This window comes from Cheilinus undulatus, linkage group 8 (genome assembly GCF_018320785.1).
Source record: "Cheilinus undulatus linkage group 8, ASM1832078v1, whole genome shotgun sequence".
Classification (NCBI taxonomy): Eukaryota; Metazoa; Chordata; class Actinopteri; order Labriformes; family Labridae; genus Cheilinus; species Cheilinus undulatus.
In genome coordinates this window covers 38,586,889-38,611,576 of record NC_054872.1, presented here as the reverse complement: position 1 = coordinate 38,611,576, position 24,688 = coordinate 38,586,889, and the positions used below count along the sequence as shown (strand labels likewise).

At 38.8% G+C, this 24,688-nt stretch overlaps 1 protein-coding gene across 2 annotated transcripts in view; it reads left to right on the top strand.

Moving 5' to 3' along the window:
* Positions 1-24,688, top strand: part of LOC121513594 (mannosyl-oligosaccharide 1,2-alpha-mannosidase IA) — a 359,205-nt gene that overhangs the window by 321,796 nt on the left and 12,721 nt on the right. Inside the window, exons 6-9 of one of the 2 annotated variants that reach the window (XM_041793427.1) lie at positions 6,745-6,871; positions 7,850-7,943; positions 15,016-15,131; positions 20,011-20,230. In XM_041793427.1, coding sequence (XP_041649361.1) covers positions 6,745-6,871; positions 7,850-7,943; positions 15,016-15,131; positions 20,011-20,230 — 557 coding nt within the window. The remainder of the gene's footprint in view (positions 1-6,744; positions 6,872-7,849; positions 7,944-15,015; positions 15,132-20,010; positions 20,231-24,688) is intronic. The other variant, XM_041793428.1, reaches the window with a different exon arrangement.

Here is a 24,688-nt window from a genome sequence, read left to right as displayed (position 1 = left end):
ATGCAAGAGTGGGTATATATATAATGTGTCTTTTGCTTGTTAATTTGAAAATATAGTTAAATGTTATTAGAAAAAAAATCAAGACAAATAGATGATTATTGATAATGGAGCTGTGTTGGGGACCTTGAGAGCCAAAATATCACAGTCTTGACATTACCTCTGTTTCTCTGTGTCTGGATTTGGGCTCAAACTTTTTAACACTGGGGTGACAACGGTGCCTCTTCCGACAGTTTTATCTACTAAACCACAGAAACATATTTTTACAATCTGTTGAGTGCTATTTACAGTGTTGTGACAGTGAAAATGACAGTTTTACTTCCAATGTGATTTACCTTCGTATGACTTGCAGCAACAAAGAATAACCTTTAAATAAGCAGGGAATAGTTTACTTTGTATTGTTTAAAGGCGTATCTTTCAGGAAAAGATCTTAGGTCCGAGACAACTTTACCCAAGGGACAATAAACTGTACTGTACTGTATTATATCATATCATATAATGTATTGTATCGCATCCCATCATTTTGTCTCACATCACATCCCATCAGCTTGTTTCAACATGTCTCGTCTCATATTGTGTTTTATCTCATACTATAGCGCCGCATGGCTTTGGCAGATGACTGTCAACACCAGTCTTGTTCTGCTCGAGGGTCATGCCCTTAAAGGGAAGGTATTGCTTGGCTCTGTAACGAGGTTAAATACAGCTAGTGCTAAGCTCATGGTCTTGAAAATAATAAATCTGACAGTATGGTATAGACTTGCCCTGCAAAGTGTCTTGAGTTAACTTCTGTTCTGAATTTTTGCTTTTCAAACAAAGATTGAATGAATGAAATAGATATTGTTGTATTCTACAATATAAATAAACCATTTTTTTCTTTGGTAAACCTGACATAAAGCCCTGTTCCAAAGCAAATGCTCCAAACTCGTACTTTTCTTACCTATACCTTTTATTACCACCATCTTGTTAATATCACAAAACACAGCTACAAAACACTTTAGAGCCGTTTTTCTGCTTTTGTGCTGTACAACTAAATAATTGGCAATAGGAGTGTCTTTAGGGACAAGATTGTAAGTACAAGAAAACTTTTCCAAAGGGACAATGAAGTGCATCGCATTGCATAGTTTTGGGTCGTACTGTATCATCTCGTATCATCTTGTATCAAATGATTTTGTATCATTGAGCATCTTGAGCTAGAAAAACACTCGGAGAGCACAGACCTCCACCATTAGTCCTATCTCCTAATAGTAAAGAATCCTTTAAAAAATTCCTGGATCCAGATGGTGCTCCGGATCACTCCCAAAATCTAATCAGTTCTTCCCTATGCCATCTGTGACACCTCCTGAACATTTCATCAAAATCCGTCCATAACTTTTTGAGTTATGTTGCTAACAAACAAACTATCTAACTAACTAACAAACCCTGCCGGTCACATTACCTCCTTGGCGGAGGTAATGTGACCGGCAGGGTTAGTGCTGCACAATTTATCTACAGGCAGTCACAATGTCAGGCAGTGCAATTACATAATCGCATAAAAGGTTGCAATTATTTTTGATTGCAGTATTACTTGAAAGGTTTACAAAAATGCCTGCATGAATGCCTTTAAGTCTACAATAGTGCCCCATTGCACTTTGTAGAAGTATTTTCAAAAAATAAAAACGTTTATTTTAAGGAGAACATTATGTGAAGGAGTGCTGTAAAACTTCAGAATTTGTTTTATTTCATGTTACTTAGTATTTCAGTGTTGAGTTGAGAAGTACATACTTCAAACTATCATTAATTTGAATGTTTTCCTTGATAACCAAGAAGGTAGACCCAAGATATCATTTATATTTTATAATGTAGTCACGATTGCAAATCACAGTATTATCCAGTAGAATTTCAATCACACATCATCACCAAATTATGCAGCACTATCCCGTATCGTATCATCTTGTATTGTATCATATAGTGTTGTATTGTGTTCTTATTGTCTTGTCTTGTATTGTATTGTATTGTATTGTATTGTATCTCATCAACTTGTCTCATGTTAAGTCTCATCTTGTCTCATCATATGGCATCGTAACATATCCGATCGTATCACATCGTGTCCTATCTTACTTTATCGTATCCTTTTGTGTTGCTTTGTACTAAATCATACCATATTGTATTGCATTACATCCTATCAAAATGAATTGTAACATATCCTATAATATCTTATAGTATCATATCATATCATATCCCATGTTATAGTACATTGCATATTATTGTATTCTACAGTATGAACCTGGATTTCTTTGGTTACCAAAATCTTGATGCCAGATTTTGTTAACCCTGGCATTTAGCCCTCCACATTTGTTCTGAACTCTTACCTATCTTGTCCAAACTCTTGATCCATCTTGTCAATGTCACAGCCACACAATATAACTATGAACCACTGAAGAGCATTTCTTCTAGTGTCTGGATCAGTTTTAATGATTTTGGTGTAGAAGTGTAAAAAATATGAGCCTCTCATTAACTGATTTTACCTTTTACTAACAAGTTATTCTGGGGGATATTTTTTGAATCTTTACACATTTCTCTGTTTTTGGTGTTGCTAAAGCTCAAAACAACCATAGAGATATGCTTAGCATTTTATTATTGTGGGCATCACTGTTTTGTCAATGTCATGGTCTGTGCTCTCAGAGTGACTAGACTGTAGTTTTGGATATAGATTGCCAGAATCTTGTTATCAAGCTTAGTTAGATAACAGGCCTACTGATACTGAAAAAAAAAAACCTTAGACGTACATCCATTTAGAGATTCCTTTAGATTTAATAACTTCAGACTTTAAAGCCCAGAATATGTGAATAAAAAGAAGAAATAATCCCATATTATTCCCCCTCAGAAAGAGTCCCTTGAGAATGGATCTACAGTATTAGCCACTTTATGTGCTTGATTATTGGAACAATGAAACTTCTTTTTAAGTCCGTTTTTAAAGACTTTATTAAACCCTACAGGATACCGTCCTCCTCCTTCTCATATTTTTTAATCTTATAAGAAACTTCCTGGCTCCTCTGTCGTCCACCTGCTTCCAATTAACCCAGCAGCCAACCGGACAGCTGCTGCTGGATTTAATTACCTTTTTCTACACTTAATTCCTGCTGCATCACCAACATGGGTCCGTGGTACAGATGGGCAGGAGGAACCAGGCTGCCCTGAGTCTGCTCATGTGGGGTTCATGGAGTGAAGTCAGACACACAAACAAGCATATCAGCTTCTTACAAACACACACGCAAACGTCAGTGTGGAGCTGAACATATGCAGAGTGTAAGGGAACATAAACAGGCAGGGAGTTGTGCTGCTCAGTTTGTGGCTCTGATGGTGCGTAGGAAGTATATTAGTGATGTGCTGTTGTGCGTTACTTTGGTGCTATGTTTGGTGTCATGTTATTGTGTGTGTTTTTTATATGAGAGCTGCCAAATGTCTGCTCTAAGGTGAACTACCTCTGTTGGAATAGTTCACTTAGAATTTTATTGCAGAACCCTATTAAATGACTCAGCCTTCTTTAGGTATAGGTTGTTTGCAGCATAATCCAGATGATGTGCGAATGCTGAATGGGGGTCAGGAAGTGGCAAACAGCCAGGAACAGAGGAAAGTTACTGCTTTAAAGCTCTAAATGAACCTGTGCACTGCAATTATCAGTAGAACATTTCTATATTCATAATACAATCCCTACACTTTGCAAAAAGTGTTTTTTCCCCCACAGTTTAACCAGTTTACCTGGCATGAAGGTGCTCAATATCACAAATTACTCAGTCGTGCAGATCTCCTGGCATCATCTAGTCAGATGAAGGTAGACAGGAGTCTTGCACTGAGGCAAGGAGCTAGCTGAGCCCCTTAAAAATATAAAAAGTTCCTTGTTTGTCACAGACATGCTTTTAATTGAAATGCTGATATACCATTAACCGAATAAACCTGCGGGGCAAGCTACAGAGTCATGATCTGCCATTCAGAAACAAGCCTGTTTGATGGAACATCTCTTTAATGTGAGCTACTATAGCTACCTCCTATTTGAGTTCCAGTTTTCTCTTGTCTATTTTTGTTGTTCCCTTAAAACCTTTTTTTTTCCAGCCATTTTGTCTGGCCTGGACTTATTGTCTTATAAAGCTTGTACAACATCAACCCTGTGGTACACAGTCAAGATCTGCTCATCCAGGCTTTAGACAGAGGTTTGAGAATGTTTTTATCTTTGCACTTTGAACACTTTTCATAGTCGTAAGCACCAAACATGGCCAAACATCCTACCAAACGTTTTGGTAACATTTCTCTATGCAGAAATCACTTCTTGCCCCCCATCTGAAGCTCTTTACTGTTGCCTGATGTCATCTGCAAGGAACCTACCCATGTTCAACTGATCAAAAACACAAATGTCTAATCAGTAAATCATACAAGCTGTCATGTCCCAAAAAGAAATATGGCAAAAGAAGCCAGATGACACCATATGCATGCACTAAATAAAACAAGTTACTGGGAATAAGCTAGATGTGCTTTTCTTATTTTTTGTCATCTGATGTTGGCCTCATCTGATAAAACATCTGAACACAGATCTCATAACAATTAGTTTATTGGTGTGAATGTAAACCTACTTTAGTGCTTGTCATTTTCTCACCTGATAGTGCTGCAGATAGAGAGCATCAGTGTTTGTCAGTACTGATGAAGAGATGAACAGATCAGTGTCAGTGTCGTTGTCTTACAGGCAGCCTTGTTTTGTTTACCCCTGTCTTCAAACACACTCCCACCATCCCTCACCTCAGCTTTGATTCTTTGACTCTGTCTTCTCAGACGAAGACGAAGACAGCTAGAGCTAGAGCCGCTAATGATGTAGCTCCCAAACTTTTAATGGAGGTTTTCATCTAGATTGGCGAACTCTTTGATTCCTCTCTGGCCTCACACAGCAGTCACCTCACACCTTTTTCTTCTCCCTTCTTCTTCTCGCCCTTTTTACAAGCTGAGTTCAATTCATTTCAGCATGTTTGATCTCCTCCAGCATGTATTAGAGGCCGTATAAAGCCACTCTAGTCATAAATGCTGTCTCAGCTAACCACTGGCTCTGAAACCACACATTTGAAGATTATATTATCATGATAACTTGAGAAAATAAATTTAAAGTGTGTCCTTTGTTTCTGACCTTGAAGTCCAGAGTCTCTCTGTAACTTTTTAGATGTACAGGCCACATTTTTAATCAAAAGTTGATTAAAACTTTTCACAAACATCCACCACAGCAAACCATAATGAATTAACTTAATTAAGATAAAGTTTAGTTCATAGACCTCTGATGTGTTTATTTTTAGTCGTCTGAAATCTAATTTACAGAGCGCCTTATAATTAATGTTTATGAGATGCAAGCCAAAGTCTGCCAGGTTCTCTTCCTATACTGTGTATAATTTGATATAAACTAATTAGATCAGAATATCAGCACATAAAGCTCTATCTGAAACAACCACTTTATTATCTAAGCCCTCACACTGAGAAAACACAAGGCCTGAATACAAACAAAAAGCTCAAGTGCTTTTGTTATGTAGCTGTTTTGAAAAGTTAAAATACTTTAATTATTGCAATAGTTCTTTAATCTATCCATGAGCCTCTGCAATGTGGATCTTTTGTGGTCTTACATCACTGTGACAAAAATCACCTCTGGTCTGTGAACACATCAAACAAAGGATAGGAGAAGAATCATCCTGAATATCTGCTTTAAAAAGTTGTGATTTTTTTTTTTGTATTTATTTTGTATTTATTTTCATTTGAAATATCAGGGTCAGTACATATTATTAAACACTTGCATGTAAATATGTAGGATTGTAGCCAGTGGCTAATTTCTGTCCTTTGACTCTGGGCAGGTTGATGTTAACAATGTACAATCAATAAAACAGAGGTATAACAGCAATAAAAGGCAGAGAATAAAATGACAAATAAAAATGAAAAGTAAAATAAACAACCTAGACAGACAATAACTCATGACAGATCAGAAAAATAAACCTCTGTGATTTCTGATTCATTATCTGTGAAATCCTACTTCATTAGTCCTTTTCTAGTTTCAGCTAGAAAAGTTAAGAGGTGAGTCTGGGAGGCATTATCCAACTCGTAAAACCACAAATGACAAAAGCTGAATGTTTAAAGGGATCAATAAAGGCTGGATGGAATGCATTAAACATCTCTCTGGAGATGTACGGTTATTGATTTCCATCTGAAAAGGCAATAAAAAGTGAAACCACAGCCTGTCTGTAACGATGCATTAAGCAGAGTTTGAGTACAAAAGGCCAAAAGTCTCAGAGACTTTCTACAACTTTATTCAGCTGCATTTAGCTCTGAATGTGATGCTCTGTATAACAGTGGGAGAGATTGTGTCGGCAGCGGGGCAGGACTGCTCTGATACTGAAGGCCTTTGGGATTATATGTAAAACTTTTAACTTGCTTGAACTTTAAATTAAAACAGGATTCAAACTCAGGAAATCAAAGAAAATGAAGATCTCATCTCTAATACTCATACATTGTTGATTTCTTGAATTTAAAGTTTTTAAATTTTTGTCTGTCAGAACAAACCACTAGTTGTGACATGATTCCTGAATGTCTGTTTCTATAGTACAGGGACGAACCATTTTCAAAATGTTATGCTCTGCCATTGTGATCCTAATTCAGCTTTGAACATATACAATGTTCCTATGAAACCTGCAGAGAGGCCTTAATGAATGAGCCAGGATACTTAGTCTTCTTTGCATCTCATCTCTGTTGCAGTGGCACCAGTTGGAGCTGGGGCTGGGCCTCAGCTGGGAGCAGCATCCTGGCTGAGTTTGGGACCCTCCACCTTGAGTTTGTCCATCTGACCGAGCTCTCCAAGAACCCCATCTACAGAGAGAAGGTACAATAAATATACCAGATAACACATGGGTGTTTGTTTGATTTTCAGTCATTAAAATCCCCATTATACTTAATATGAGCCACAATCATCTGACAAAACTAGATATACATCTTATTTTCAGATTTACAAGGAAAATATACACGGGGCTGCATGGTAGTGAAGTGAGAATTGGTAATGATAACAGATGGATATCACAAGTCAAAAATAATGACTGAGTTCTGAGCCAGAAAATGACATGTCCATCTAATGTCAAACACCTTAAGCAAATGCATTTGCTGCAATGGCAAATATTATTCTTATCACTGGCAAACAGTTCTTATTTTTTACCTGTAATAACTTGATATGAGATGTTTATCTTGGCTTTATGGATGAATGTGGCTTATATTGAGTGTATTGGGTATTTTAGATGTGTTTCTCAACTGGTAGGGCATTAGGACCCACCACCACCTCCAAATCTTTCAAAAATGTTCAACCACTCAAATTTATTTAATGAAAATGTTGCAGTTTGGATCCTGTTACACCTGTAAACGTAATAACTGCCAACAAACATAATACAAATCTGCAGCTTTCAATGTGATAATCTTACAAATTTAATAGCAGTTGCCTACTGTAGCTGTAACAACAAAGTTGCCACAATTGAATAAGTATGCAGTGATCTAAGGAGTTTTTGAGAAGGTAAAAATTGTAATAACTTCCCACAAATGTAATATGAACATGAAAACTAAATGTTTTTGGTAATTGTTGTTTCTTGTGGCCTATTTACAAAAAAAAGTAATCATGGCAATCTTTTGTTTGCCATGAAATTTGGAAGTAGTTTTTACAGAGTCTTAAAACACTGTTATGAACACGAATCTTATCAGATAATCCAACTGTGCCTTTGGATTTCTGATCGAGCCCCATTTCTCTAGAAGATACTTTTCTAGCCTTTAAGTGATGATTGCAGCCCTTTTTTCTGATGATACTTTTGTGTTTTTGCAGGTGATGAACATCAGAAAACTACTGAACAAGATCGAGAAACCACACGGTCTGTACCCAAACTTCCTCAGTCCAGTGAGCGGCAACTGGGTCCAACGTAAGTGCTCATCCACTTAAACACCTGTGAAATGTATTCAAGATTATGCCTGAATCTGGGCTATAGAGGGGAGTTTAATTCGTAATGAAGGGCAAGGTCAATGGCTATCTTCAGTATTAGAAAGAAAAGGGGTTTAAAAGTGACTTGACTGACAAATCCACCTCTAAGCTGCCCTGTGAAGGTTTAACTTTCTTCGAGCTTGGTGTTACAATGAAAGTGTTTTCCCCATTGTGGATTAAGATTACAGTAGAGCACTTTGAGTTCAAGGAATTACATTTAAATTTTTACCTTCTGACATGTCTGACTCTCCTATTTAGCATTCACAACACTGACAGACTTGCTGCTCTTCTGTGTCACCCACCCATCCGTCTATTTCCTTTTCATTTTTAATATCAGCCTCATAGCAGTGGCTAAATGACTCCCATTGCTCGGGGTTATTAAAATGATAATGAATTCAATTACTTGGGGAAATTGGATCTTTCCGATTTACCTGAAAGGAGGAGAAGAAAATACGACACTGGGGCCTGAAAAGGTTGTAATCTGTATGATTACAGAGGCTAATTGTTGTGAGTGAGCGTGCACAGGAGCAGAGCTGTATATATCTTTATTACCACAAAGGAAAAAAGTCTTTGCTCCCCAGCTCGCTTTCGTCAGTCAGTGTCAGGGACAAACATAGCAGCACTTTGATAACCTTGCGGGGGAGTAAAAAAGGTGATATGTGTGATGCATGCATGCAATGAGAGGATGGATTTAGCCTCATGCACACCTCTGCTGCGATATCAGATTCATCTTTATGCATTTGAATGTGGACTCAGAGCAGGCAGAAGGAAAATCAACAGCCACTTATTTCAATTTCCACTCACAGGCTTGAAGTGTGTTACATAATTTAGGTTTGAGCTTTCAAATAAACTCTTCTGTAACATCAGTGAACAGAGAGTGTGTGGTTTCACACAACATGATCATGCAAACCATGAATTACCCACGAGAGGCATAAAGAACAGACTTTAAACAATACACTGAGAATAGAGAAGCACATTTTAGAGGTTTTACTACAAGAAACAAAAACTTTTGTAGCACCATGATTCAGGGAAACTAGGCAGGGATTTGTCTCAGTTGTTGGATGAAACAGCAGGGTTATTTTGTGATCTTAAAGCCAACTCACACTAGCAAATCTGTTCCATGCCCAGGTCATATTGGACCTCCTAAGTCTAGTTTGTTTGATGAGGGTGAGATGTACTGTGCTCAAGGATGTTCACAGAGGTGGGCTTAGGCATGGAGTGGTTGCTCATTCGCAACCACAAAAACAGGGACACAAATCAATGCCACACCTTTCATAATTAAGAAATCCAGGACTGCTAGAGGGCTGCATCTGACTAAAACAGCTTAAAATAAGCTGTCAGTGACGAGTCAGTGTTGTCTGTGTTTTTCTCTGTGTGCTGACTCAGAGACTGCACATCTTGTAATCATAAACATGCATGTGGCATATGACAATGTAATGATGTATGCACAAGAGGTAACTGTGTTCAAGTCCCAGAATAATGTGAGTGCAGACCAGCAGGGGACTGGGGAGCAGAGACTAGTATGCTTCAGCACACTACAGTGCAGCTGCACCTTGTATAGGTGGGTCCTGAAACTTAAAGAAAAAATATAAGAAAACAATAGCTGCTTTGTCATCATAGCAGCAAAAGCGTAACATTTGAATGAAATTCATAAGCACAAAAAGCCTCAAATTACAGAGCATGTTTTTGTTATGCAACATTACTATTACATCATATTGTTTCAGGACTTCCAGCAGTCAATAACAAGCATTTCTGAGGTTTCTGCTCAATGGATTATTTTGACCTTGACCTGGATACGCAGCATGAAATATGATGGATGAATTATTCAGTGTAAATAGATTTGTATGCTATTTTTTATCCAGTCAACTTTGTCTCTGAGCTTTTAGCCTGCCTGAGCAAACTGACATTGTTTGCTTCAGGTCTTAAGACAGTGAAAATGCAAACAGGATTGGCGGTGTTCTGCAGTATAATTCACTGCTGCCAGTTTTAGCCTAAAGTTTGCAACTGCTCCCAACTTCTCCTCAAGTGGAATTCAGACTTTTTTAGAATCAATATTACTGCCTGACAACCAGGACTTTTTCACAGCCAAACTGGGCAATCAGAGGAGGGGGGCTTAGTAAAAGAGGTGACCAAGAACCCAATGGTCACTCTGACTGAGCTCTAAAGATCCTGTGTGGAGATGGGACAAAGCTCCAGAAGGACAACCACCATTACAGCTTCTACTGATCTGGGATCATTGGCAAAGTGGCTAGTTGGAAGCCTCTCCTTAGTGCAAAACAAACAAAAACCCACTTGGAGTTTGCAAAAGAAAACACCTGAGGAACTCTCAGACTGTGAGAAACTAGATTCTCTGGTCTGATGAAACCAGGCCTGAACTGTTTGGCCTCAATTCTAAACATTATGTGTCTAGGAATACAAGGAACTGCTCATCACCTGCCTAATGCCATCTTAACAGTGAAGCATGGTGGTGGCAGCATCATGCTGTGGGGGTGTTTCTCAGAAGCAGCGACTGGTAGGATAGTCAGGATTGAGGGAAAACTTATGGGGCAAAGTACAGAGATATCTTCAATAAAAACCTCTTCTAAGTGCGCAGGACCCCAGACTGGGCCGAAGGTTTTCCTTCCAACATGATAATAACCCTAAGCACACAGCCAAGACAACACAGGATTGTCTTATGGACAACTCTGTGAATGTCATGGAGTGGCCAAGCCAGAGCCCTGTCTTAAACCCAGGTCCGCTTCTTGCTGTATGTGGACTATGCAAATGCATAGGGCCCCACAAGCCAATAGGGGGCCGCAAAGTTGAATGCTCAGCCTCATCTGAGGAGAATTAAAATAACCTGTCTTTATCCCTTATATGCTTAGAAATAGAAGTGGGATATCAGAATAAAATAAGCAGCAATCATAAGCTGTTGCTTGTGTTTTGTGGCACAATTAAGTCAAAATTAGTGACCTCCCCTGTCACGCAGTGAGTGAGGTTCACCAACAGGTAGGATGGGAATGACTGGATCAGTCTATTTTCTGGCAGATCCATTTCCTGTTTGAAACCAGACTCCAAAACTAGGAAAAACTCTCATTTTATGGTTTTTCATTTTTGACAGAAAAGGACACACAAAAAAAGGAAAAACAGGCCATTTTCTGTTTGTTTGTTTTTTTCATTTTGGCCACAAAAACAGTTATTTGTCCTCAGCTAGTCTTGGATAAATGCTAGTTAGCTGCTAGGATTTGTATGCTCATAAACCCAGCTTTAGTGTTTGCTTCATGGAGGAGGTCTATAATAACATAAACATGTCACATGTGGATGGACTGTGCTATCCTGCCATGGGACTGATGGACTGAAGTGAGTGACAACAGTTGTGTTCTTGCTTTTAAGTAAACAATTTTACTTCACACTTGGCAGAGGAACTCGTCAAGGTTGTCCCTTAAGCCCATCACTTTTTGCCTTTGCAATTGAGCCCTTATCTATAGCACTTAAATCAGCTGAATTTAACAAGGGAATCCTCAGATATGGCTCCAAACATACACTTTCATTATATGCAGATGATTTATTATTGTTCATATCCGACCAAATATCTACTATCCCCCAAATGATTGATCTACTAGACAGATTTGGAGTGTTCTCAGGTTATAAACTGAACTATTTGAAAAGCAAATGCTTTCCTGTAAATAATCTGGCTATGGAGATCCCTGACAGATGCCTCCCTTTTAAGTTGTCCAAAATAGCTTTAAGTATTTGGGTGTGAACATTTGCTGACAGCTATCAGATTTATATAAGAACAAATTACCCCCTTTATTTGACAAGCTTAAATTGGACCTGGAAAGATGGAACAATTTACATATAACTATAGCCGGGAGGATAAATTGTATTAAAATGAATGTGCTCCCACGCTTTCTATACCTCTTCCAATGTCTGCAAATCTTCTTACCTAACTCCTTCTTTGTGTCGATAAATAAATTAATTTCTTCTTTTATATGGAAAGGTAAGACCCCCAGGATTAAAAGAGAATTTTTACAGAGGCACAGATCTGTTGGCGGACTGTCACTCCCTAATCTAAAACACTATTATTGGGCAGCTAATATACACAAAGTGACCTTGTGGATTCAGGAACCAACATTAAATTGGTGCGAACTTGAAACCAAATCCTGTAGCTATACCTCTCTTTTGGCTCTTCTCACATCTAAACTGCCAATACAACCATCCCGATTCTCATCCAACCCAGTTGTTATATCCACGTTAAGAATCTGGTTCCAGTTTAGATGTGCTTTTGGTCTCCAGGGGTTATCTAGTCACAGTCCAATACGTATTAATTACCTTTTTCTCCCCCCTGACACTGACATCGCCTATCCCCGTGAATTGTGTGAAAAATTTAACTTACCAAAATCTCATTTATTCCGATACTTCCAGGTTCGCAATTTTGTTAAATCAAACAATGTTTTCTTTCCCAACATTCCTCCTAACTCTGTAATTGACTCAATCTTGGATATCCCTGTGAATCAGAAAGGTCTTATTTCAAAAGTTTATTGTTTAATTTCCCAACTCACAGAGACCTCTCTTGACTAGATTAAAAACAAGTGGGAAAAAGAACTTGGTAGAGTTATAGAGGATGGTGACTGGCAAGCTGTATCAACTTGAGTAAATGACAGCACATCCTGTTTTAGGCTTAGCCTGATACCATTTAAGGTTGTGCACCGGATATATTTCACCAGCTGTACACTCTCGAAAATATACCCAAATATCACAGACTCTTGTAATAGATGTCACATGTCACCAGCAAATATGACACATGTGTTTTGGTCTTGTTCTTGTGTCCAAGGTTATTGGACAGCTATTTTCAAACACATCTCTAAGGCATTAAACATAGTATTGACACCATGTGCAGACATAGCTATCTTTGGAATGTGTCCAGGCAGTCAAATAATTAGTAGGACAACAAAAGACAGCATTGCCTTTGCATCTCTATTAGAGAATAATACTGGAGTGGAAGTCACCATGTTCTCCCAAAGTATCTCTATGGCTTAATGACCTCATGCTTTTCTTAAATTGGTAAAAAACTAAGTATACCCTAAGGGGGTCACCAGGAAAATGTGAGACTACTTGGAGTCCAATGATTGACTATCTGGCAGAATTGAAGACATTACAAGATAGATGAAATACTTACCAATGATGCACATTCTGTCAATACATATCAATATATTTTGTTAAATGTCAAATCAACATAATATTTTGAAACACCATCGACCCAAACACTATACAAAGAAAGAAAAGTGAGTAATTTAGTATTTATTTTGATGATAAATTTAATTTCTACTGTAGATGTATTCTAGGTTAGGTAGGACTGTATGACTGTTTTTTTTTTTCTTTTTATTGTTGTACTTGTTGTCGTGTTCTGTCTGTTTGCTTTTGTTTCATTTTGGGTTTCTTTTTTATGGGAGGGGTGCTATTGTGGGGAAAAAAAGGAGACATGTCACTGATGTTTGCTCCGCTTGTTTGTACTGCACTTGTAAAGTGAATACATAAATCTATTAAAAAAAAAAAAAAAAAAAAAGTAAACAATTTTTATAAACACCCATTATGTTTTTTATTTATTGACATACGGAGGATTGTTGTTTTCTTTGTTATGTTGTTTGAGGGGTTCAACTTAAGATTTTTAAATTTTAATGAGAGGTTATCATGCATATCATGCATGCATCATTAGCATGTCCATAGATCATCTTCTGGATTAGGAATCTCTCCATCGTAGTTTAGCAAACTAGGGCCCCCCAAACAGCATTTTGCATAGGGCTCCCTCAAAGCTAGAAACAGCCCTGCTTAAACCCCATCAAACATCTCTAAAGAGACCTGTCCACCAGCGGTTCCCATCCAACCTGACTAAGCTTGAGAGAATTTGCAAAGAACAGTAGAAAATCCCTCAGTTCAGGTGTACAAATCTTATTGTGTCATATTCATAAAGACTTGAGACAGTAATTGCTACCAAAAGTGCTTCAACTAAGCACTGAGTAAAGGGGCAAAATACTTATTTCAATGTTATATTTCAGTTTTCCTCTTTTTTAACAAATAAGCAAAGATTTCTAAAAATCAGTTTCCTTACTACCATTATGGGTACAGAGTTTAGATTAATGAGAGAAAAACAGATTATCCAGGTCTTGGTCCATAAAACCCTCTGAAGAAAAATATTTGAAAGCACACAAACATTCAAAGTTGAAGTCAAATACAATAAAAAGGATTTACTGTCGTCAAGCAAAAACACTCAACAACCCAGGAGTCCCAGGGAACTACTGTTAACAGTCAAACTGCCATCTTAAATTTACAATACCTCCCTATAGTTCATGAGTTGAGGAACGTACTGCACAGTCAGCAGTTTATCGTTTCAAGTCAGTGGTATGTTACTTTAATGTCACATTTCAGGAGCTCTAAATATGTCTATCTTTTGGCAGTGAAGAGCAGACCCCACAAGAAAATTCTGGTTGAGTCCGGTTTCTTCTCCCCTAAGCACCCACACTTCCCACACCTGTTGAATCTAACTGTCAAGTTGATCCCACCGTCAAAGCCCCTCCCCCATGTCATGATCAGACAGGATCCCATAAAGCAGAATCAAGAGAGATATGCAGAGGAGGGCTTGGTCTTTTGAGTTACACTCTATAAGATAGGTTTTTATTACTTTAAAGCTTTACTATTATATTTCATCACACACAGTGTATGAGTTTTTATCATTCTACACACAATATAAGAGTAACTGAAGTTTCACTATATATGATGCACACACTGCATCTGTGACAGAGCACACCATACTGCACACGCCATAGGTTATATTGTTGTTCTGATCACAGAATGTATGATTCAGACTGTGGACTGATGAATAATCATTGTTTTTCAATGTTAACATAATTAATTTGATTATGAGTTTTTTCAACCTCTACAATTTCCAAGCTTTTTTGATGAACTTTTTAGATGCCTTGTATAATACCTGTGCATATGACTCTGCTGAGTATTTTCTCTTCTGTTCCTCCTCTTAGATCACGTTTCCATCGGTGGCCTCGGGGACAGTTTCTATGAATACCTGATTAAATCATTTCTGATGTCAGACAAATCTGATGAGGATGCAAAGAGGATGTACTACGGTGCGCTGGAGGTAAGGAGAATTTTTAAATCTTTAAAGCACGCTGAGTTTAGGTGCCAAAGAAGAGAAACTCTGAAAATTTTCATCAAACAGATTTCAGCACACCTCTCACAAAAATGAGGTAAACACAAAACAATGAGGAGATAGCAGGTGCATGCTTATAAGTTTTATATGATAAGTTGAAGGATCGGTGAAGGACAAACCTTTTTAAGCTCTTTTCAGAGGTGGAATATATGAATGTCTCTTATTAGAGTGAGTGTTCTGTGTTTTCCACATGTAAGTGTCAGTTATGCAAATATCCCTCAGTGCTTTATTAAGACGTGACAGCAGCAGCCTGGAGTGGTTCCTTCATACATTTAACAAACAGTTTGGGTGCATGATCAAGCATTTTAAAAAGATAACTTGAGAAAAGGGAAAGTGCTCTCAGGCTGTTAACTGGCAGCAATAGTCAAATTTAAAGAGATTTGTTTTTATTTAAAACCTCACATTAATGTCCATCCTGATGCTTGACTGAAGGACTCTTGTGCCATTGAGTGTCCCTCCTTTAGTCACATTAGATCGTCAGATAAAGCTCTCATCTGTTGTTGTATATAAGCTTATTAGTGAATCTTTCTGCCTGTCAAGTATACAAGCACAGAGTGATAAAAAGTTTGGTTAAAATAATTTTGGGTTCAACAGTAGAGAGTATCAAAGTCAAGAGGACCACAAGGATTGTAGCCTCTGCCCAGTGCCGACCAAAGACTTGCAACAAGACTAGATGAAAACTGAAACTTGCAAAGAAAAGCAGTTCACCCTGCTGCAAATGGAGGAGATAATATAATCCTGTAGCTTTAGCACATTTGGAGCAAACAATATGAATGATGACAATCATAGTGAGTTGCTTGCTAGAACTGCAAATCTACCTTTGTCAAAAAATTAAAAAAACATGATAAAATGAGAGGATCCAGACTTGGAGACATTTGTGGGTGCTCCAGCAGAATACCCAGGGGGGTTATGCTTATTTATGCTGGGAGCTTGAAGTGGAAGATATCCTATATTTTTGTTAATTTCTCTCCATTATTCTCAGAGCAGTTTCAGCATTAATGACCAAAACTATATTTCAAAAAAGAAGACAGTTGATGATAATGCCCCACTTAACATTTCCAAGTCTAATGGAGTTACACTGCCTAGCTCAGCCAACCTCTGCTGCTTACTTCCTATTTTAAATTGAGGACTCTATTCAATAAAGACTGGCCTTCCTGGTTTACGCTGCAAGAGATCCCAGAATGCTTTGTGAGTAGCTTGCAGCACAGACCATAAATGCTACTTAGCATAGCAGTTTTTAAAATGTATTGGAATTCTGAAGCATTGGGATTGCTCTTCAGTGGAGATAAGGGAGCTAGCCCAAACCCTGAATAACAGACCCATACCATTATCCCGCCTCCACCAGACTTGGAAATTGTTGATGACTGTTGTAAATACACTTCACTGAGTGCAGTTTTTATTGAACAGAAACAGGCAGTTATACAGGCAGTTACAGAGATGAGAGTTCAGTAGTGCATCTCTACTTGCCATTTTTGTTACTGTTTTGACTGGAAGTCCCCTTGTGGTTGAATTTGCAAGTTGGATACACATTTGTATAATTGTCTCATGCTTAATTTTCATCAAACACGATGTCTACCCCATAAAGTGGCTGTATTGTTCTAAGAAAAATGAACTGACAGTGCACAGCATATTATTCAAAAGCAGGGCATTATATAAATGCTCTTTCCCATATTGAAATTCAGTGTCTCCTATTCAGAGGAAATGTAGAGCTGTAATGTCTCCTCATACTGTGATTATATATGGACGGCTGTTCTCACAGAAGAGACACAAGGGAAAGGAAAGAATATAACATCATAGAGGAAAGATTCCTGTTACTGCATAATGGGATGAGCTTGTCGCTGCCCCATGTATTTATATACTGCAATGTGAAAAAAAAAGAGCTCTTCCACTATGTGCAGCCAAGTGTCTGTGCACATGAATCTCCTGCACAATATACATATGCATAAAATCAGGCTGTTGTCCTTTTTAATGGAGATAATATTGGAGTAAAGATGTTTTTCCTCAGGCTATAATTACAGTAACACAGACAATAAGTTAAGATTGCCATTGAGATTTTCTCACATCTCATCAGAGGGTCAAGCTAGAGGCTCAGCTACTAATTACATCCTCTCCTTCTCCCTGGTGACTTGGTATTTAAATGGCCAAGGACCCCCATGCTATCAGATTAAGTTACACATTGTGTTTATACAAAGATCTAAGGTGATGCAAGAGCACAACTCATTATCTTTAGCATCCAAATAAAAGCAGGTTACTAATTAAAATAATGTTGAATGAGAGAACATTTTCCAATTATCCCACACCATGATCACTTCTAACAGATAATTAGCAGTTTTATCATCAGACTCATCCCTCAGGATTTTTTTTCTTACAGCATGGTTGATAATAAACATGTTACCGTAAAACCTAACACTGTTTTTTTTATCTAGTTATTCATTTAAAAAGTTTTCTGTAACCTAAATAAAATGCTGATACATGTGCTGTTATGACTGCAAGTGCAGCTGTCTCCATTGTATCCTGATAATATTGGGAATTTGCTCTCGTTCATTGTATACTGCAAGCAGCCATTACACTGCTAACAACGAGCTGTGCTACATCGCAATGAGCACAGATTGAATGGGGTTGGCACCACTCTTTACCATAACAACAACTGACCAGTAAAGGTGGATAGAGCAGCTCATGGCTGTGTGTCAGTCACCTTCTCAACAATCACCTATGGCTATGAGTTCAACTACCATATTATAGCTAACGAAAGTGCTAACTCTCCATGATAAAAAACAAAAACAGATCTACATTAACTTTCATTTTTATACCTGAGATTTAGGCCAGAGACCTGATATTAAGATGACCACAGTTACCAGCTGTCAGATTGATATTAATTGGTTTAAAACAATAAAATGGCAACAACAGACCAGCAAAAGTGTATAGAGCAACTTGTTAGCTGTGTGTGTTAACTTCTCAATACTCACCTGAAAGTCTGAAAGTTCAATTACCGTGTTATAGCTAACAAAAAAAACCCCATAAAAACCTGATAGTAATAACAGAGCTGCACAGCTATACAGAAACTCTATTTTGAGGAGTTTGTTGAACAGCAATCGTCACAGAGGAAGTGAGTTTAAATCTTTCTTTCCTCTGGGAGAGGCCCTGTAACAGACTTTGATTTATACAACAGAACTACTTATTATTAATTTGACAGTTTCTTGATTTTCACTCAGTTTTAGGTGCCTGTAGATTTGGATACTCAATTTTACTGGCAGAAGTTTGGTACCAGCAGATGAAACCTGGCAAAGTTATTTATTGTTATTGGTAGATATGAATATTTCTGCCCTATATTTACTACCTAAATAGTTTTAAATATCTGCTTCTGTTGGTTGTAAACATCAGTATATATTCATATACTGTATCTGTGAATAAGGTTGTAGAGTTTTAGGCAGAGCCAACAGACCTTCCTCAGCTAGAGTCTTTGTCTTTGTTCACTTTCATTCCTTAAATTTAAAGCGTGCTCTAAGGACTGAAGTTTGTTTTTTGTTCATCTTTAAACTTGCAAATGTGTTTTGAGGACTGAGGTTTTAAATCTAAACTACATATAATTTATGTATTAGTATTTTTAATGGCATCTGCAAAAATTCAGTATCATGGTTTTGTGGTTGTTACTTTTATCAGCATAATTTGCATGCAAGATTTTTTGAATCATGTAAATCAGCTGCATATTTGCATGCCATGCAAAGTAGTGCAGTAATAACAATTAGTTAGAAAGTAATACAACATTAACATATCCTCATCTGTCATCAAATGGCTCACTCAGTATCTCACTATGGTAAGTGGTTTTCACATATTAGACTGCAGACAGACAACTTGGTTGTTTGGGGGAAAAAATTCATAATTAGACCTCAGATTTAGGCCAAAGTTTCCATATTTTTACTATAAGATCAATCAATCTTTGTTTGTTTGGTGCCAGTTAATAAGTTATCTCAAGACACTTAATAAAAAGAGACCATATTCTCTGCTGTAGCCTGTTATTGCAAAGGCTGCAAAGAAACCAGTTAAGGGTGGATTGACTGAAGTCAAGACTGAAGTCAAAGATAGCTGCAACCCCACTGCCTTGGCCAGTGTCTTGAGTTATAGATAAGTATTAATAGGACTGGAAGGAGTTAATTCAAACAGATTCATTTTGATGACGCAAGGAGCCACACTAGAAGTGGGATGAATGCCAACAAAGTTATGCTGTGTGGCAGCTAAGAGTTAAACTTGTAGAATGGGTAGAGCAAGCAATAAGACTTGACTGGGCGAATTAAAGTGGAAGTGAAAAAAATGAATCTGCAAAAGAGAGAATGATGAGAATCGATCAAAGAAAGCTAACTTATAGTCTTATGAAACATAAAGCAGAGTGAGAAACCCAGCTGCAAAGAGGCAGAACAAACAGGAGCAGCATCTGCAGGTTTCTCTGAAACAGGAAGTTGGGAATTCTTTCTTTTTAAAGACTTTTTACCCAAGAAATCTCCTTTTCTTTTCTCAGCCACTGTTGCGCTTGATCTCGTCTTAAAGTGTACTTGATGTGTTTTTTGGTGTATCAGAAGTAATCCCTCAGAGATTAGCTGCTATATAAGACATGCATATTTAAAAGTGTGATGCACTGATCTTGAAGCATACACATGCATAAAGTGGTTTTCGTAAAGAACATAAAATGAACTGAAAAACGTTGCTGCTGCAGTTTAAAACTTTAAGGACAGAATCTTAAGGTTTTGATGGTAACAGAGAAGAAAGATACTGCAGAGTTTTAAACCTTTCTCCCTCCTGTGTGTCTCTGCAGGCAATTGAAGCCAACCTGGTACAGAAGTCAGCTGGTGGTCTCACTTACATAGCCGAGTGGAGAGGAGGGATCCTTGATCACAAGATGGGCCACCTGGCCTGCTTCTCTGGAGGTATGATTGGCATTGGTGCCGACGATGGAGTGCCAGAGAAGAGGCAACACTATCTGGACCTGGCTGCTGAGATCACACATACGTGCCACGAGAGCTACACTCGCTCAGGTGAGTGGAAATGTCAGAGTGGGAAGAGGCTCTTTGCTCAGAAGGACTGTGTAAAGTTCATGACAAGAGGTTGGATGTGGTTCAGGATGCTGACTGCTCTTGATTTGGATATAAATGTAGAATGACAAGGTGTGGGAGGACAATGACTAAGTGGAGTAGGAGTTATGTTGCAAAGTCCAAAATTTTTAACCATTGATGCAGCTTGGACATAATAATTTCACAATGCATAGAACTCTGTTGAAACTTTGAGGATTTAACGGCTCTTCTTTAGCAAGATTCTACTTTTTTTAGGCTCAACTGACCTCTACCTTGTCTGACCCAGTGGAAATGCTTTTCCTGTTCCCACCTTACAGAGAAGCTAGTATATCTACCTTTATAAAGATGATTGCTGTCTTTCTTAAGAAATGTTTCAAATAATTCATCCTAAACTATTCTTTAGCAGCAAACAATTGTTAAACTACATGATCGTATGTTAACTATGTGCAAAGGTATAGATTCAATATACAGCAAAACAAGGGCGGTTTTATCTCTTCCTACAACAATTGAGCAAAATTGTCCTGGTTTGAATTACCTGTTAGGCATTGACAAAAGTTTATAATGGAAATGGACGCGCCAATTCCACAGGCTCCATGAGCGCACACTGATCACACATTCTTGAGTCAATGCTCTCGTTTCCACTACACTTTCATCTCTAGCATGACCCCAAAGCACCACCCCACTCTGCTCCACTCGAGATAGCTGCCTTATCTCACGCAAGGATGGCTCGGGTAGCCTTGTATCTCGTATCCCCAAAACATCTGCACATTGCAGTAAGGGGTATATTGATTTAAGGAGATGGGAAAACAAAAGCTCACAATCACTGAGACCTCCACCTCCCAACAAATCAATTTGGCTGCAAACAAGCAGATGTACCAATTTTAAACTGGGAAGAGCTGCTGACTAGTTGGAAACTTGCAATGACTTTTGAGCCTCATTGCCTTATGCTGTTCACAAATCTGAAGGAAAAAAAATAGGCACTCTTCCTATTTCGATCCAAATGATTTCCCCAACATTGCACCAGTTTACTCTTGTTACAAAGAGCCAGTGAAATTTTATGGCTCATTATAGTTGTGGTGTACTTTAGCTGTCTCGTTAAGAAAGGTTATGCTGGCGTTGGCTGTAAGAAAATTAAGAGTCTACGATAGCAGTATTGTAAATTAAAAGAGCCTGAGGCATTTTTCATTTTGCCCCGACTCAAGAGGAGAACGATTCTTGGTGGCTTCACCTAAGCAGAGAGACGACAGGACTAATCAGGAGCAGTGAGGAATTAAAGTTCTAACCAGATTATTCTCTTAAGGTGTTACAGCTGCAGGCAGCAACAGCGGACATGGAGGTGTCTCTGTGTTCAATTCTGATAATTACATTTTGGTGAAACTCTTGCAGAATGAAATAAAGAAAGAGCTGAAGAGTTTCTCATATGTTTGTGGGGTTTTTATTCTATAATCCTGATGTGTTTTTGGCAGTTAAGTTTTGTTGTAGACTGTATAAAAATGGATGTAGTTTCAGTGATGTCACAAACTGAATTCTCAAATGGCTTTTAAAGCCCAAAGATGACGGCTGCCATATTTGAAATGCTTACTCTGACTAACTTTTAGCAACTCTAGACACAGGCATTGAGTATTATTTGAAGAACACAGCATAAATACTGGATTTTGAAAGGATTAACTGTGAGTGAAGCCTCTTGCTGATAGACGAACAACTTCAACACACCCAGATTTCAGTCAGTGCTGTCATATCATCAATATTCATGACTCTTGATATAGTTATGTAATACTAAAAGTTAGATGAAAAAGCCTTGTAAGCTTTTATGAGTTAAAACATCAATCCATCTGGGGCTTAGTTGCAGTGGCAGAAGGCCTACCAAGTCAACCCAGACATTCCTCTCCCAAGTGACACTTTCCAACTCCTTCTGGGGGTTCCAAAGGTCTTCCCAGACATCTCCCTCCAGCTGGACAAATGTGTCCAGGAGGCATCATGATCAGATGCCCAAACCACCTCAGCTGACTCCTTTTATTGCAAAAGAGCAGCGTCTCTACTCCTAGTTTTCTACATATGTCCAAACTCCTCACCCTATCTCTAAATCTGAACCCAACCACCCTCCAGAAGAAACTCATTTTGGCTGCTTGTGTCTGCAATCTCATTTTTTCTGTGATTACCCAGATTTCATGACCATAAATGAGGGCTGGGAGGTAAATCAACCAGTAAATCAAAAGCTTTGCCTTCTGGCTTAGCTCCTTCTTCAACACAGCCGACCGGGACAACGCCCGCAGTACTGCTGACCAATCTGCCTGTCAATCTCTCTCTCTCCTTTACCCTCACTTGTGAACAAGACTCTGAGATACTTGAACTCCTTCACCTGAGGCAGAGACTCACTCCCCACCTGGAGAGAGCAATCCATCGTGTTCCGGCAAAGAACCATGGCCTCAGACGTGGAGGTGCTGACACTTGTCCTTTGCACTCAGCTGTAAACCAATGCTTGCTGGAGGTCCTCAGCTGAGGAAGCCAACAGAACCACATCATCTGCAAAAAGTAGAGATGGAATTCACCAAACTGGAAACCTTTCTAGCCCCCACTGCACCTCAAGATTCTGTTTGAAAATCACAAACAGAATCAGAGATAAGGGGCCAACATGCTGTGGTACTGTGTCCGACTTTGCGCCAAGAATGCAGACACAGCTCTCATTTTTTGATTATGCAGGGGCCTGATAGCTTGCCCCATATTCCCATAGTACCCCCCACGTGACCCCCAGAGAGAGATGCAATCCTAAGCCTTCTCCAAGTCTACTTCAGCCTGCCTCAAGTGGACACTTGAAGAACTGCATTTTTCCCCATCTACACAAACTTCAGCTTTCAATGCTGGAGGCTGCAGCTTGTGTTTCGTTTTCTCCCCTCCAGCCCTTATTTGTCTGTTTAGCTCTTCTTGCCAGATAAGAATAGGCAAAGGAAGATAATAAATGGAAAGGTTAACATAGTGATAAAAAGTCCAAAGGCCTTTTTACTTTGGTTTCAACCTTTAAATGAGAAAGAGAAGAAGAGATCTGATATGGTTACTCTTACAGAATGAAGATGTGATGGGGAAAATGCAAGAAATGAAGAAAAAAGAGAGAAATTATCCTCCTGCCCACATTTTTGGAAAGACATGCTTTTGATCTCCTTTCTTTCTTTCTGGCATCAGTCTTTGCCCCTGACAATAATCTTCTCTCCTAATTTCAAGCTTTTTATGCTCTCTCCACTGTTGGGTGGGCTGCACAGATTAGTCCTGAAGTATTCATCACTTCCCTATAAGCTAATGTGACTCACACATAACACGTTCCTCTGATGCGCTGGGAATACTTTTGATCTGCAGGCCAAAAAGGCTTCACTGGCGTTCTCTTTCATAGCCCTCCACCGGGTTTCTGTTCACTCATTAAAGGGAATGGATGGTGCTTAGCGTTCTTGGATTAGCTGGAAAGAGAGAGGGAGACTGTGAGATTTGCTTTTGGATGTGCGTAAAGTGGCTGCTATTTAGCTGCGTCTTAAATACTGATGCCATGACTGCTCTCCTTCTGCTACTGCTCTGGATCTTTGCCATCTTCACAGCAGCACACTGGGGCTGGAAAATGGGAATGTAAGAGACACAGCAGGAAGAGGGAGAAGTTACAGTGGAGAGCTAATAGACTTGTAATGCTTAGCTGGTACTGTTGGGATGAGTGAGTGGATGCACAATAGAGCGCCGTGGAGGGAGAGTCACGATGCATGGCTAAGGCTGTCACTTCTTATTTTTAACTTTAAATACAGCTTAAATTTGGATTAATCCTACCTTCCATTTCTTTTTCAATCTCAGCAGATCAGCCAGTAGAAATCACTCTCCTACCTGAACTGTGGTGACCACAGACACTTCTGGTAGCAGGATAAGCCACTTTGGTTGATTTCAAATGCACGCCCCAAGTTTAGGTAATCAATCAGTTTATTAAGAAGCCGGGTCCTTAATCTTCAAATCCCAGAGAATCAAAATGTAGACCTCCTCCTGTTGAATCGAGACAGTATGGATAGCTGAACTTGTAAGTGTTGCTTTGATAGCAGCTCATCTGCATTGTTGAGTCTATGGGGTTCAGGTCAGGCCAGTTGGCTGGTGAATCAAGCACAGTGACACCATGGTCAGCAAACCAGTTTCCGGTAGTTTTGGCTTCTCTTTGGGCAGGTGTCAAGTCCTGCTGGAAAAGGAATCAGAATCTCTTCAAAGCTTCTCAGCATATGGAGACATAAATGCTCTAAATTCTCCTTGTAAAAGGCTGACAGCATTGACTCTGGACTTTGGACCACTTAGCAACAGTCCAGTTCTTCTTCTCCTTAGCCCCGTTGAGAACAATGACTGCATCTGTGGTTCAGGAGTGGCTCGACACTAAGAACACGACACTTGCAGTTGATCCACTGACTCCAG